The sequence below is a fragment of the Balaenoptera ricei genome, chromosome 2, assembly GCF_028023285.1.
Source record: "Balaenoptera ricei isolate mBalRic1 chromosome 2, mBalRic1.hap2, whole genome shotgun sequence".
Classification (NCBI taxonomy): domain Eukaryota; kingdom Metazoa; phylum Chordata; class Mammalia; order Artiodactyla; family Balaenopteridae; genus Balaenoptera; species Balaenoptera ricei.
In genome coordinates, this window is record NC_082640.1 from 64,634,779 (window position 1) to 64,650,390 (window position 15,612).

Consider the following 15,612-nt stretch of genomic DNA (forward strand, 5'->3'; position numbering starts at 1 on the left):
CAGCAGCCCACAGTGCAGAACTGCGGCAGCAGGCTCAAGAGCCAGCGGCCATGCTGTGTCAGGGGGTCCCCTAGACCCACCACGCTCCATACCATGCAGAGCCACTATGTCCTGGGCAGATGTGCTAACTTCCTGAGCAGAACAGATGCCCAGCCCCCGGAACACTGCCCAGGTTGGACCCTATACCTTCACGGGTACAGAGCCAGCAACCCATCCTCTTTCCTTTAGCAGAGTCAGGAGGGCCTTCAAGGGGCTGGAGATGTCCCGGGGGAAGAGCTCTGAAGGCAGTCAGAACCGAGGCAGGCTCCTTTTAGATTGGCCAAGGTCCCAGCTGTTTCTTTTGCTCCTGAGATCCTGGGTAAGCAGAGTTTCTAGAGCAGGGGTGGGGGGTGGAAATGACCCCAGGGTGTTTGAAGTCTCCTTCAGTAACGATTAAGCGTTTAGCCAAGCATACGATATGCACAACGCCATGCAGGGGATGGAAGGTGATGTTCCCCTTTTTATTGATGGGGACCTTGAGTCAAGGTTAGTGACATAGGGTTAGAGCCCAGATTAGCAGGAGTCACAACTTATTCCATCTAAGATATATAGTGCCAAACTCTCTTGGACTCAGCCGATCTGAACATGTACCTGGGATGGCTCATGTCTTAGATTCCACTGTGGTCCTACACTGGCAGTCTTCAAAGACACCATTCCCTGGAAGAGTGGCTGGTCACAGCAAGGGAGCAGATGAGCCACGTGATCGCTATGGCAGTGGTGTCCCCGCTTCTGGCACCTGCCTTCATGCTTGCTAGGCATCCGTACTGATTGGTAATATCTGGAAAGGCTTTGATAAATCTAGCGTGAACCCCTTAGGGCAAGTGAGGTCCCAAGGGCCACGGTGAGACAGCTTCTCCTGCCTTCTCCGCAGGAAGTCCTCATCCCTGAGATGAAGTGGAGAAAAGTGTGCCCTGCCTCCAGGTCCCTGTCCCTCCCAGACAACATCCCTTGTATCCCTCGGGCATCCATGGACTCCACGGATGACTTCTTCCCCTCCAGGAAGCCTGTGGGGTCTGGTGAGTTCAGCGTGCTTGTCCATGGCAACTGCTTGCAAAGACCAGGCTTTCCCGCCTCCCACTTCTGCAAAAAGAGGTCATCACAGCCAGCAGGGCTTCTGAGAGCTGTTTCTTTCTTTCTCCAAATCCATAAGGGAAAGCCAAGAGCCCAAGCGGCTTCAGAGAATACGGGTGGGGGAGTGGGCTGGGGTCCTGCCTTCTGCCCCAGGAAGATGCCTAACGCCATCCTGTTGCAGAGAATGCAGACTGTGAGGAGGAGAAGCTGGAGGAGGAGCCCAAGAGCAACAGGGAGCTGAGGCTCTGGGATCACGGGCTCCTGAAGGTCTTCTTCGTGCTGTAGGTGACTGTATGGAGGGTGGTGGGTGTCTTAGTGTTTAAAGCCGGGGCCTTGGTGTGTGGGGAGGTCAGTGTCCAGAGCGAGGGGAAGGTTCTGAGTCAACTTCAAGCTCCCAGGTGGCGTCTGGCGGCTGTGCAGCAGGCTCTTCTAGAGCAAGATAAAGTATTTCCAGTTTTCATCCTTACAACCCTGTAACTTAGGGTTAAGGCTGTGGAGAGGGGCAAGACATGAAACTGTTGAAGAAAGAAAAAGTTGCACAGGATTGGGGAGGAGGAGGGTTGGGAAAATCTGAGAGGCCCATCAGACAGACTAAGGGAGAGCCATGGCCTTCCCACTGCCCACCACTGGGGTGTTTTCTGGAAGCCCAGGCTTGTCTGTAATTCTGCCTAAGTAGAGCAGTGAGCATGGTGGGATGTTTTATGAAGAGCCAGCCTCTGGATTCCCTCGCCTTACCTCATCACCTTCCTCTGGCTCTGCTGGCTGGGTTTTGACTGACTGTCAACCTCAGCACTTGCTGGGGGAAGGGCTACCGCCTTAGCGGGTAATCTTAGTGGCCTCGCAGAGGGGGCGTAGGACCAAGGTGGCTGGTCAGAGGGAAGGTGGGCTCAGCTGAAGGACCCAGAACTCCTGCTGGGCTTCAAGGACACCTCCATGGGGACGAGTCTCAGGACCCCCATGTGGCGTCTGGGAAAAAAGATGCCTAGGTCTAGAACATAACTGCAGGCAAAGGGTTCTTTAATTCTTCCAACTGCAGGAACTAGCTTAGTCCCACTCCTGTTTTTGGTGATTCTGTGAAAATGCCCCGTTTCTAGAAGAGAGATTCAATTCCTCCTTACCCCTCTTTCTCCAGGATCTGCTTCTTGGTCATGTCTTCGTCGTACCTGGCGTTCCGCATCTCCCGGCTAGAACAGCAGTTATGCTCCCTGAATTGGGGCAGCTCAGTCCCTGGGCACAGGTGATGCCCTTTCTCTTTCTCATGCTTCTGGGATTGAGGGTTAGGGACAGCAGCCAAAACCTATGGCCAGGCTGCTTGTTAGTCTGGCTGGTCTTGGCCTTGCCCTTGAGCTGGCTTGATGGCCCTCAGCAAGGTTGGGCAGGGTACACAGATCCCACCTGGACCCCCTCTCATGGGTGGACAGAGTCTTCACTGACTCATCTGTCTGCCTTCTAGGCCCTTTGTCTGACATGGTCATCTCTTCTGTGTGCAGGTAACAGCCACTTGGTCTTTGTCCCCACTCCTCCAAGAAGAATGCTCTGGGTGCTAAGGTGCCACCAACAATCCCCTTGGTTTATGCTGCTGCTGTGCTGAGACTGAGTCTGAAAGAAAATATTCCAGATCCCTCCTCCTCCCCCCAACTCTTCTCCCTCCTTTAATGAGTGATCTTTAGTACCTGTTTACAAAGCTCCTACAATTTTGGGACTCAGACAAAAAGCCAGATTTTTGGATCTAGCTGAGGAATTCTCTACACTAAGCCTCAGCAACCACTTAAATGAAAAAAAATTTTTAACTTGTTCCTTGGAAACAGCTCTGACACACAGGAAGAGCACTTGGGGTCACTGCAAGGGACAAAGGCCATGCTTTGATACCTGTCACTTGGCTCACTCCAGTGGTGGGACAGAGGCCAGAACCCAAACCACCAGTGTGGGCTCTGCTCTCTCCCAGCATACTGTGCTCTCACTTGGACACCTGAGAGTCCCTGTTTTGGGGCCCAAAGGACTTCTCTGCAGTCAGCCAGGGACCCATGCAGGGCAGACTGGAGGGAGTGAGGTAAGCTATGAATGAGGAGAGGAGGGAGGGCCTGTGGCCAGGATTCCAGCAAGAGGAGTGTTCACGCTCTGTGCAGAGGCTCTGTTCTGGCCCCTCATGAGGAGGCTGGCTGAATCTGAGAGGACACTACCTGCAGCAGGGGACTGTGGCAGTGGCTGTGAAGGAGAATAGAGGTCCAGCATTCTGTGTCCTCAGCTGCTTTTTCCTGGTGAGACAGGTGGAGCAGGGCCTTTTGATCACTGTGGTCGCAGACCAGGTACTGGATCTTTCCCTGGTGTGCTCAAACATTTCCAAGGTGCCCCAGGTGGGAAGTGGGGGATGGGAAGGGCAGTGGCTTTGATCTGAGGTCTTGCTTTGTACTCTCTGCCTGACTGCCTGGATTTTGGGTGTGGCCAATGGCAGCCTGTCGAGCTTGGCTGGGCACTGGGCACGATGGTGCTGGGCCACCACAGGGCAGAGCTCACCATGTCACCTGCAGGCCATGCAGGAGGGTCCTCCACTCCACGGGCTCTGTTCTCCATGAGTGTAATGGAGGTGTCCAAGGTGGGCCTGGGACAGTGCAGGGACCAGGCCAAGGGGGTCTGTCTGATACCTTTGGGGACAAGAGAGGTAGAGGATAGCAAGAGTGGACATGGTAGTGGCTTTGCCTTAGAGATTCTTCCTTCTCTGTCAAGGTCTCCTCAATTCTAAAAGCTTCCCTGTGCCTTAAACTCTGGCCTGTTCTCTCTGGGACTCCGATATGCTAAGAGAGTGCCTTTGTAGGTTCTGGAAAGGCCTTAGTGAGGAGGCCAGACATATCAGGGAAAGTCACTGGTGATGGGGTGGGTGGTGTCAGAAAGAGCCACTTTTTCCCTCTTCAGACACCTGAGAGGTTAACTAGGGAGAAATCCAGGTGGAAATTATTTACTGTGGAGCTGTGACTGTCTGGCCTATTTATGACAAACCCAAATGAAGACTGGAGGGACTGACAGGAGGTGACAACTTCCTAAACTCAGACTGGAGGTCTCTTCATTCTCTCCCCATCCCAGGTTCTAGGATTTGGCTTAGAGCCTGGCCTTGTGGGATACCTGCACTAAATCTGTATGTCTCAGGTGAAACTCACTGCTCCATTCTCCCCACATTGCCACACTGGATGAATGCCCGTCCTTTTTTGGGAACCAGCCCCCTTAATCACTCCTTTCCATCAGATTTTCAGGGAACTAATCCTACTTGCCCCAGCGCCTCCCCTCCCTGGTCCTTGCTGAAGGGCAGGGAGAACAGGTCCATTCTCTGAGACTTGCTGGGTTGAGCCAGAGGCCATGAGAGGTGCCAAGTCTCCAGTCTCCATGCCCCAGGCTCAGAGACGGCAAGAGGCGTGCAGTAGAGTAGGTGGCTTTGGAGGCCCTCTTGGGGTCCAGGGCTTTGAGTGATAGGAGTGTGTGCCTGTCCCTCTGGAGGGCCCTCTGTTTCTCCCTTCTGTCCTCCAGCCTGGTCCTCTGGCCAGCGTACCTTCTGTTGCGCTCATTTATAAACCATGTGTATTTATACAGACCTGCTTGCATTGGCGGATGCTCCTCTAATTCCCTGAGAATTTGGTTCAACTATCCTTCAGTTGTTCCACTGTGGCGTTAGCCTTTGAAAATATTTTTAAATAAAAAATCCGATTTTTCTAGTGTCCCGTGGTATGGGAAGTTCACTTTTATCTTTTGACTGCTCATTAAAGGTGCTCTTTACTGACATATTTGGCACGAAGGAGACTAACGGAGCCAAAGTCATTCCCAGAATCCCAAGTACTTTGCACATCTCGCAGGACTTCAGCTGAGCTGACTCATACTTCAGGCATATGGGGAATGGTAAGGACGGCCACAGCACACCACCATAGCCTCCTCCCTCTGTTGGATGGACACTGAGAATGCTTCCCTGTTTCTCCTGGGCAACTCCAAAGCAATGTCCCCGGTACAAACAGTACTGTGCTCCTGACTCAGGAATTAAAGTCTGGAACTCAGAGCTAGAAAACTCCTGTGTCCTTTTCTATGACATCAAGCCTAGATTATGGAGGTTAAATTCCAATTTGTGCCACGTCACCTTACTTTCTCTCTGGGAGGCCCCCTCTAGTAGTGATTCGTTCGTTCAGTAAATGCTGAGCCCAGACTATGAGCTGGTACTAAGCTAGGCACTGAGGATAGAGCAGTGAACATGTCAGGCAATATCTCTGCATCCCCCATGGCACTTGCATTCCACGTAAACATAAGTTCCAAGTAAATCGTGAACAAACAAGGCAATTCCAGATTGTGATTAAGTTCCATGAAGGAAAGAAACAGTGATACGAGATACAGTAAACAGGGAGGTGGCTTTGGATGGGTGGTCAAGAAATGTTCTCTGAAGTGAGATTTAAGCTGGTGCTTAAAGGATGAGGAGCCAGTCATGGAAGGAGCTGGGAAAAGGGTCGGCAACTGTGAAAGGTAGGAAAGAACGCATATGTCTTTGAGGAAAAGAGAGACCATCTGCATGAGTCTAGAATACTAGTCAGTGGGAGAGTGACATGAAAAGAGGTTGGAAAGGGCAACTCAGCAACAACAAAACAACCTATTTAAAAGTTGGTAAAGGACTTGAATAGACATTTCAACACCACTAGTCATTAGGGAAATGCAAATCAAAACCACAATTAGATACCACTTCATATCCATTAGGATGGCTACTATCAAAGAAATGGAAAACAAAAGTGTTACTGAGGATGTGGAGAAATTGGAACCCTTACGCACTATTGGTAGCAATGTAAAATGGTGCAGCCACTGTGGAAAACAGTATGGCAGTTCTTCAAAAAATTAAAAACAATTACCATATGATCCAGTAATTCCAATTCTGTGTATATACTCACAAGAACTGAAAATAAGGGCTTGAAGAGCTATCTGTACACCCATGTTCATAGCCGTGTCAGTCACAATCAGCCAAAAGGTGGAAGCAACCCAAGTATCTATTGACAGGTGAATGGATAAACAAAATATGGTGTATACATGCAATGGAATATTATTCAACCTTCAAAAGGAAGAAAGTCTTGACATATGCTACAACATGGATAAACCTTGAAGACATTATGCTAAGTGAAGTAAGCCAGTCACAAAAAGACAAATGCTGTATGACTCTACATATATGAGGTACCTATGGTAGTCAGATTCATAGAAACAGAAAGCAGAATGGTGGTTGCCAGGAGCTATGGGGAAGGGAAATGGGAGTTATTGTTTAATGTGTACAGAGTTTCAGTTTTGCAAGATAAACAGAGTTCTGGAGATGGTGATGATTGTTGGACAATAATGTGAATGTACCTCACACTGTGGAACTATACACTTAAAAATGAGTAAGATGATAAGGCTTCCCTGGTGGCGCAGTGGTTAAGAATCTGCCAGCCAATGTAGGGCACACAGGTTCGAGCCCTGGTCAGGAAGATCCCACATGCTGGTCCATGTTAAGCCCGTGTGCCACAACTACTGAGCCTGAGCTCTAGAGCCCGTGAGCCACAACTACTGAGCCCACGCGCCTAGAGCCCGTGCTCTACAAGAGAAGCCACCACAGTGAGAAGTCCGCGCACCACAACGAAAAGTAGCCCCCGCTCGCCGCAACCAGAGAAAGTCCGCGCACAGCAACGAAGACCCAACACAGCCAAAAATTAATTAATTAATTAAAAAAAAGATTAAGATGATAAATTTTATATGTATTTTGCCACAATAAAAAATATAAGAGGTTGGAGGTAGGCAGGAAAAGGGAATTTGGATTTTATACACTCCCTGGGTACTGCAGCTCAGGTCTGAAAGTTTGGAGCTGGCAGAATCAGTGGTTACTGAAACCCAGTGCTTTCTTTTGCTAGAGGAAATAAACACGTGGATGTACTATGCAGAAAAATATGGCTGAATTTCTACATACCATCACACGCCTCCTTTTCACTATTCCCAGGGAGTGGTTCATAGCAGCAGCATCACAGTGAGGGCATATCATATTTTTTAAGTCGAGCTAACTTTATAAGGGAGAAACAACAGCCCTAAACTTGGAGAAATGGAGGGATATATATATATTTTATGCGGGAGCCTCAGCTTGCAACATGGGCTTTAGCCAGATGAGGAAGAGTCATGAGAGTGGGCAGAAGTTCTCGTGAAAAAGGCATTCAGGAGTGAGGGCGGCTCTGGGAGAACTGCATCCCACCAGAGACATCCTGGGAGTAAGAAACTGCCCCCACTTCCAGGCGCCCACCCAGCCAGCCCTGACCCTCTCACCTGGTGGCCATGACATTAGGACACCTATTGAGCTAGGTGAGGTGGTGACCCTGTGCTGCTCCTCTCTCCTAGCAGCTGCACTGCAGAATCAGGGCATCCTAGGGCAGAGAAGCTTTTCAGAGAAGGCTCTCCTGTCAGCCTCAGGCTGGGACAGGCCAGATCCCTAGGCTGATCTCACTCTGGGGGGTGGTGGGGGGGGGAGAGGTGAGATGCCACTGGGCCACTAGGTGGCAGCAAAGTCCAGCAGGAACTGGAGCCAAGGCAGTGAGGGACAGACTTTGCTCTTCTTTCTCAAAGAAAGGCCCCCCGCTGTCCCCAGTCCCTGGCAGTGGCAGAAGGGAAGCTGGGCAGGCTCCCATGGCCATTTCTCCCCGGTGCCCTTTGGTCCTTTCTCTCCTCTCCCCTCTTCTTTCATACCCTGGGGGAAAGGCCTGAGGTGATTATGAGAAGAAAGCATTCCCAAGGACTCTGCAGATCTCCTGAGGTCTGTCAGTCAGAAGGCAGAAGTGGCTGGTGTGAAGAACAAGTGTGGTGTCTGTGTGGTGTGTGTGTGTGCTTTGTGTGTGGTGTGTGTGTGCTTTGTGTGTGGTGTGCGTGTGGGTGGTGTGTGGGGTGTGTGTGGTGTGTGTGTGTGCTTTGTGTGTGGGGTGTGTGTGTGTGGGGTGTGTGTGTGTGTGTGTGGTGTGTGGGGTGTGTGTGTGGGGTGTGAGTGTGTGGTGTATGTGTGGGGGGTGTATGTGGTGTGTGTGTGGTGTGTGTGTGTGGGGGGTGTGTGTGTGGGGGGTGTGTGTGTGTGGGGGGTGTGTGTGGGGTGTGTGTGGGGGGTGTGTGTGCTTTGTGTGTGGGGTGTGTGTGTGTGGGGTGTGTGTGTGTGTGTGTGGTGTGTGGGGTGTGTGTGTGGGGTGTGAGTGTGTGGTGTATGTGTGGGGTGTGTGTGTGCGGGGTGTATGTGGTGTGTGTGTGTGGGTGTGTGTGTGTGGTGTGTGTGTGTGTGTGGGGTGTGTGTGTGTGCTTTGTGTGTGGTGTGTGTGTGGGGTGTGTGTGGTGTGTGTGTGGGGTGTGAGTGTGTGGTGTATGTGTGGGGTGTGTGTGTGTGGGGTGTATGTGGTGTGTGTGTGTGGGTGTGTGTGTGTGGTGTGTGTGTGTGTGGGGTGTGTGTGTGTGCTTTGTGTGTGTGTGGTGTGTGGGGTGTGTGTGTGGGGTGTGAGTGTGTGGTGTATGTGTGGGGTGTGTGTGTGTGGGGTGTATGTGGTGTGTGTGTGGTGTGTGTGTGGTGTGTGTGTGGGGTGTGTGGGGGTGTGTGTGGGGTGTGTGTGTGTGTGGGGGGTGTGTGTGTGTGGTGTGTGGGGTGTGTGTGTGTGTGGGGTGTGTGTGGTGTGTGTGTGGGGTGTGTGTGTGTGTGTGTGGGGTGTGTGTGTGGTGTGTGGGGTGTGTGTGTGTGGTGTGTGTGTGTGTGTGTGTGTGTGGTGTATGTGGTGTGTGTGGGGGGTGGGCGGGTGTGTGTGTGGTGTGTGTGTGTGGTGTGTGTGGGGTGTGTGTGTGTGTGTGGGGTGTGTGTGGTGTGTGGGGTGTGGTGTGTGTGTGTGTGGTGTGTGGGGTGTGTGTGGGGGGTGTGGGGTGTGTGTGTGGTGTGTGTGTGTGTGTGTGGTGTGTGTGTGTGGGGGGTGTGGTGTGTGTGTGTGGTGTGTGTGTGTGTGTGGTGTGTGTGTGTGGGGGGTGTGGTGTGTGTGTGTGGTGTGTGTGTGTGTGTGTGTGTGGTGTGTGGGGTGTGTGTGGTGTGTGGTGTGTGTGTGGTGTGTGTGTGGTGTGGTGTGTGGTGTGTGTGTGTGAGGGGGTGTGGGGTGTGTGTGTGTGGTGTGTGGGGTATGTGTGTGTGGTGGGTGTGTGGTGGGGGCTCTGGGGGCGAGTGGGGAGCTCAGCTTCCAACAAGGGCACAGAAACCCCAGGCTTTCCCCGGCTCTGCCCTTGTTGTCAGTAGCATCTTCTCCTACCCAGGGCACAGAATTACAGAAACCTGGATTCTGGAAGGTGTGATTTCACTCTTTCTCCTCCTCCCTTCATTTACAGATAAGGGGCTGGACCCCAGAGCAGAGAGGATTCAGATTTAACGGTTACGTGGCTACATACACTTTGCCCACTGAAAGTGAGGGGGAGGGAGGCGTTTAAGCCTCTGAAATGATAATCCAGAGAAACCCGAGTTTATCCTCTGCGTGCCTGACCTCCACAGAGCCAAGGAGCACCTGGCGCCCAGCAGGCCCTGCTGGCTGGTCCTCCTTCGCGCTGGCAGGGCTCCTCGCCTTCCCGGAATGTGCTCCTTCTTGTTTGCCACTCAGTGCCTGGCCCAAAGCCAAACCTGGGCTGCTCAGAATACCACGTCCCACTCGCTTCTCTCACAGGATCCGAGACAAGGCTCTCTTCCGCTTGGGGAAAGGCCGGGCCCGCGCTGCAGCCTCATCCTACTGGTGCCGACTTCTCTAAGGACATCATGCTCTCCAGTGGCTGAGGGCAGAGGCACTTAGGCAGGATGCAGCTGGCACCCTGGCCAAGCAGAGAGTGGCATATTGACATCTTATCCTTTTGGCAGCCTTCTAAATTGGGCCAGAGTGGGCAAAGTGTTACCCACAAGCTGTTCATTAACTTGTTAAATGCAGAAAGGTTGGCTTAGGCTCCACTTTGGGAAAATGTGACACCCACTGCTCCTGGATTCACTCTAGCATGAAGGAGTGTTAATTGGTGTAGGATTTCTGATGGAAGTTTTTCTTTGCTGTTAGTTCCAAATACCAGGTTGGTCTGAATGCATGCTCTCTCCAGTCTGTAATTACATTTAAAAGATTTATTAAGCACTTGCTATGGACTCCTGAATGTATGCTTCTATAGATACTATGATTCTGTAATTTTCTGAGCAACAAACTGGGTACCAGGCCCTATGCAAGGTACTTTTTATGCTCATTTGACTCTCACAACAAGGAACTCTCAATACAACAATATGGTTTTCACACCTTATGCTGTGGAAACTGAGATCGATGGGCCAGAAATACAATATGGACCCCTTCAAAGAGTTTACTGAGGAGACAAGATAGAGGGAATAGCTGTATAACAGTGTAGACATGTGAGCCCTGATATGTACAGAAGGGAGTGGCATAGACTGACTCAGTGGCAAGGGGTGTGCCACATGTGTGGACTTCAGAGGGTAAGAGTTGGATCAGAGGAGAGCTGTGGGGAGGGTCCTCACCGGTTGTGTGTTTGGGGGGGTAACATCAGTAAAAGGATGGTGGTGCGAAGGATGGTGCCAATGAAAGCTTAGGAGAAGCAGAGTTCCTGCTGGGGAATGGATACGTTAAGTGTGCAAAACACCTCAGGATCTAAACGCCAGGATGAGAAGGAGAGACTTGATCTTTCAGGCAATGAAGAGCTACGGAGACTACTGGAACTTAGGAGTGATGGATAAATGTGACGGTTTAGGAATGCTGGTTTGGCAATGGGGCAACAAGGTAGATTAAAAGTCCGCCAGAATAGTCTAGATGGCGGTTTCTCAACCTCAGCACTACTGCCATTCTGGGCTGTGTAATCCTTTGTTATGGGGGGTTTGTCCTGTGCATTGGTGGGTGCTCGGCCACATCCTTGGCCCACCTGATGCCAGTAGCACCTCCCACCCCTAGCTGTGACAACCAAGAACATCTCCAGACATTGCCAAATGTCCCCTGGGGGACAAAGTGGCCCCTGATTGAGAATCATTAGTCTAGAAGGCAGGAGGTAAGGGCTTGGACCTCAGAATGTTGGCAGGCATTTTCATAACCAACTGCATCAATCTATTGACTCTTAGAATAGCTGACAAAAGTAAAAATGATTTCCTTGCCACAGGAAATTCATCATCAATGCCAAAGAACTTAATGGTCTAAAGAGGCTCAGAAGTAGATCATTCTGCATATTAGAAACCTCTAGAGGATACACCAAAACTACAGATAATGTGCTCATTAGCAAGAAAGTGGCTGATATCAGGATTTCTCTCTCTACCCCCTCACCCCCAAGTCACATCTTACTCAACCACTGCTTTGAATAAGGAATGTCCAATCTGTCCACAGGCAGAAAAGCTACTGATCTGTAATTTTGCTAGGCTTGCATTCACCTTTTTAATATTTTGTTTTTGGCAATTGGTAGAGTGGATGGATAGAGCCTGGCCTGCAACGAAGAACTATGATTTACCAAGATGTATCTTTGTCTAAAGCAGGAATCAGTGAAGATCAGATAAGACCACTGTAAGAACTTTGGCTTTTACTCTGAATGAAATGAGAGGCAAAGGAGTGAATAATACGCTTTAATTATATAGGCTTTAAAAGGATCACTGTTGGCTGTGAGGCAGGGAAAGGTGGAAGCAGGGAGGTCAGTTAGGAGACTGTGGGGTGATTGCGTTGAGAGATGACAGAGGCTCTGACTCAGGTGGTAGAAGCAGAGATGGTGGAAATGGGCAGATTCTGGATATATTCTGATGGTAAAAACAACAGAATTTCCTGTCAAATTAGAGATGGAGGATAACAGAAAAAGAGTCATAAAGGATGACTCATGTTTTACGGCTTGAGAGGATGGACAGAGTTGCCATCAACTGAGATGAAGAAAGCAATGAGTGGTGCATTTTTTGGGAAGAAGATCAGTAACGTACTATTGAACATGTAAAGTTTGAGATGAGTTTTAGACATATAAGTGGGGATGTCAAGTGGGCAATAGATATATGTGTCTGGAGTTCAGGAGAGAAGTCTGGGAGATATAAATCTGGGAACTGTCAACGTTTGGATGGTATTTAGTAGCAGGAGACTGGATGAGATCACCAAGGACTGAGTGTCCGTTGATAGAGGAAAGTATGGATGACCGAGCCCTGTGGCACACTGTGATCAAGAGATCAGGAAGAAAGGGAGGAACTAGCAAAGGAAACTGATGAGTACCTGATAAAGCACAAGGAAACCCAGAAGAGTCTGGTGTTCTGGAAGGTAATTACCACACAGCAAGGAGGAGACTGACAAATGCCGCTAATAAACCAAATTTCTTTTACTGTGGCTCAACAAAAGTTCTTTTCCACTTGAATATAACCCAGAAGTTTCCAACCTGGACAACTCCAAACAATTTAATGCTTAGGGTTATTCTGTCAGTACAAAAATGGCCCGAGCCCCATTTCCAACCACTGTCGTCAGTCCTGAGACTCAATTTCTGCAAGAGTTTCCAAGGTTGCTTCTGTGTCTCCTGGGTTAGACCATGATGCAGTCTGCTTGTCTACTGTCTCCTGTTCCTTTAGTATTGCCTTCTTTTGCCCGTGATATGCCACTCCTCATCCTTCACTCCTCCAAATGATCCACCACCAAGATAATCGGATGTATCCAAATTGCATGAAAGATTTAGAGTTAATGGAAGGCTATGGCACAAAGCCGAAAACAACTTCAAATTCAGTGCACACGTGACTGCTTATAGCAATTTGACAGCCATTCTCTCTCTAAGGAAACTTCTCAACAGCCATGTCCTCCAGTAGGCCCCTGCCTCCTGCCGTGTTTCTGGCATGTATCCCATCTCAGTTCTTTTCACCAACCTCCCTCTACTTTCTTTCCTAGGCCTCATTCTCTTTTTCTAGGGCATCCAGTGAAAATTCAGATTTCTTTCATCTTATTATTTGGAGTAACTGATCTCTTTGTATCCTCCTGGCCCACTTAGGCTAAACCCAGAGAGTTGACCTTTCTCAACCAAAAAGGTCCATCAAGATATTTACCTCAACAAAACAACAAGCTCTCTAGCAATAAATTATGCGACACTCCTGAAGCCAGAAAAGCTACATTCAGTTTTTGTTTTCAATAGTAGTTTTTCCTTTTGGGTAAATAAAACAGAAAAAAAAGCATTACCACTAAAAAACCATACAGCAGTGTATCACGGTGGTTAAGAGTAGAGGTTCTGGAATCAGCACATCTACATTTAAACCTCATTAGTTCACTTGGGCAACTCTAAGCTTTAGTCTTCTCATCTCTAAAAGGGGGATAATAGTAGTATCTACCTTAGAGCTTTATGGTTATTATTAAATTGGAAAATTTACATCAAATCCTTAGAAGTCCCTGACACATAGAAAGAGCTCTATAAATGTTAGTTATTATCTATTAAACTTCAAGAAAATTTAAACTTAAATAAGTATAAAATCCAGTGTTGGTACGGCTACACAGAATTAAACATAGGTTTTTATTATACATTATTAATGGTACTGCACATTGATTCTCTTTTGAGAACTCTGGATATCTATATGAAGGGAAATAAATTGCTCATATGCTTTGATGTCTCAACTCCACTTTTGTATTCCTCAAGGAGATAATTTGGAATGAAAAAGTTGTTTATGAAGAGTGTTTGCAGCAATGCTATTCATAACAACATCGGAACTAACCAAAGAAACCTAACCTTGGGGAGGAAACGACTAAGAAAGTTATGACCTATTAACCTCTTGTAACCCCAGGTTAACATTAAACATAACAAGTAAAAAAAAAAAAATAACAAGTAGACAGTGATTAAGGGAGGAAATTTGTAAAAAGCAGAATTAAAATAGTGCTTATGCATGGATTATAACTATGTAAAATGTGAAAATCTCTAAAAAATCAGCAGATAAGTTGAAGAGAGGTCCATGGTTAGAGTTACATGTTTAGTGAGTTCCTTGTTTTCCATCAGGTTGCTTAAGTTTGTCAAACCCTCCCCCAACAATAGCTTGGTATTATGCAAGCATGAAAAGTTATGCTGATTAACAGGGCATTTTGATTTCTGCTTTAATACCATGGAAAGATGATGGGCTGTTTTTTGATAAATTGCTTCTATATTCGCATTTATTTATTCAACGAATAATAACCAGTGTCTATGTGCCAGGCACTATACTAAGCAGCATGGATTCAATGGTGATGAGACATCGTCCCTGGCCTCCAGGGCTTCCAGTTTAGTGGCAAGACTGGAAAATCTTGCCACTATAAATCACCTGTAATTTTACACCACCAAAAATTATAGGTGATTTGGGCACACCGAAAGGCTTCATGATTCTAGGGTATTGTTTAACAAGGAAAGCAAATTAGTCTGGTGCATCAGGGAAGATTTCCCTGAGGAAGAGATTCCATAGGAATTTCCCTGATGAAGAGTGCTGGAGAGTTAGAGGGGGAGAGAACAGCAAGTAGGAAGGCTTTAAGGGGAGAAAAGAATGTGCTGTGCTGGAGGAACTAAAAGAAGGCCTGCAGAGTTGGGGAACAATAAACTAGGGCAAGAGAGATCTAGCTCATAGAGAGGCAGGAGAAGCAGGAAGAGGCCAGATTGTACAGAGCTTTATTAAAGATATTGGCAGGATATGAAACAGACTGGGGGATGGACAATATGTGTGAATACTGGAAGACTACTTTACAAGCTACTGTGGCAGTCCAGATGAGAGATGATGGTTGCCCACATGACAGTGGTGGCATTGGTGAGAGAAATCCATGGAGTTAAAGGATATTCAAGATGTAGAATCAACACAACTAGGAGACTGGTAAATGTGAAGTGTGTGAGAGAGAGACAAGTAAAGGATGACTCCTAGATTTCTGGCTAGAATTGGGTGGGGCAGTGGTGCCATTTCCTGAGGTAGGAAATACTGATAGAGCAGATTTGATAGGGGAAGATGAGTTGAGCTTTGGGATTTGTTGGGTTTGAGTTGCCTGTGAAATATCCAAGGGAAGATGTCTAGTAGGCTGGTAAATGGATATTCAGGTAGAAGTTTGGCAGAGGTCAGGAGAAAAGTATAGGTCTGATGTGCCCAAATCTATCACTGGCCTGGGGAAAGGACGGGAGAGCCTAGGAAGTGTGTACAGAATGAGAAAAGGGATTTGGGAATAAAAACCTGAGAATCTACAGCAAATAGACAAGAAACTGGCAAATAAGAAAGAGTGGTCAAGGAAGTACTAGAAAAACTAGGTATCACATCAATTAAAGGAAGAGTTGTTTGAAAAGGAGGGTTTAATGCTGCTAGGAGGACTAGTAAAATGAGAACCATTAGTGCTCTTGTTGAGAATTTTTTGTAGAGTGGTGGGCACAGAGTCTAGATTACAGTGGGTTGAGAAGTGGGCAGGAGGTGAGAAACTGACACTAGATCTGGCTGTAAAGAGGAAGAAAGCAAAAGGTCAATATCTAGAGGGCGACATGAGGTCATGCTTTTATTTATTTTTAAAGATGGGGAGATTT

At 48.2% G+C, this 15,612-nt stretch overlaps 2 protein-coding genes across 31 annotated transcripts in view; one reads left to right on the forward strand and one right to left on the reverse strand.

Moving 5' to 3' along the window:
• Positions 1 to 5,086, forward strand: part of GRAMD2A (GRAM domain containing 2A) — a 35,324-nt gene extending 30,238 nt beyond the window's left edge. For 2 of the 3 annotated variants that reach the window (XM_059912816.1, XM_059912815.1), the window contains exons 9-12: positions 911 to 1,055; positions 1,292 to 1,391; positions 2,243 to 2,347; positions 2,601 to 5,086. In XM_059912816.1, coding sequence (XP_059768799.1) covers positions 911 to 1,055; positions 1,292 to 1,391; positions 2,243 to 2,347; positions 2,601 to 2,604 — 354 coding nt within the window. In that variant the 3' untranslated portion in view covers positions 2,605 to 5,086. Of the gene's footprint in view, positions 1 to 910; positions 1,056 to 1,291; positions 1,392 to 2,242 lie in introns of all 3 variants that reach the window. The other variant, XM_059912814.1, reaches the window with a different exon arrangement.
• SENP8 (SUMO peptidase family member, NEDD8 specific) overlaps positions 1 to 15,612 on the reverse strand; it is a 54,989-nt gene that overhangs the window by 4,794 nt on the left and 34,583 nt on the right. For 4 of the 28 annotated variants that reach the window (XM_059912825.1, XM_059912828.1, XM_059912826.1 and 1 more), the window contains exon 3: positions 631 to 3,752. The exons of 1 other annotated variant lie outside the window; for it this stretch is intronic. The gene's annotated coding sequence lies outside the window, so the exon portion shown is untranslated. Of the gene's footprint in view, positions 1 to 186; positions 4,773 to 7,404; positions 7,503 to 9,623; positions 10,217 to 15,612 lie in introns of all 28 variants that reach the window. 23 more of the 28 variants (XM_059912845.1, XM_059912846.1, XM_059912819.1 and 20 more) reach the window with 22 other exon arrangements.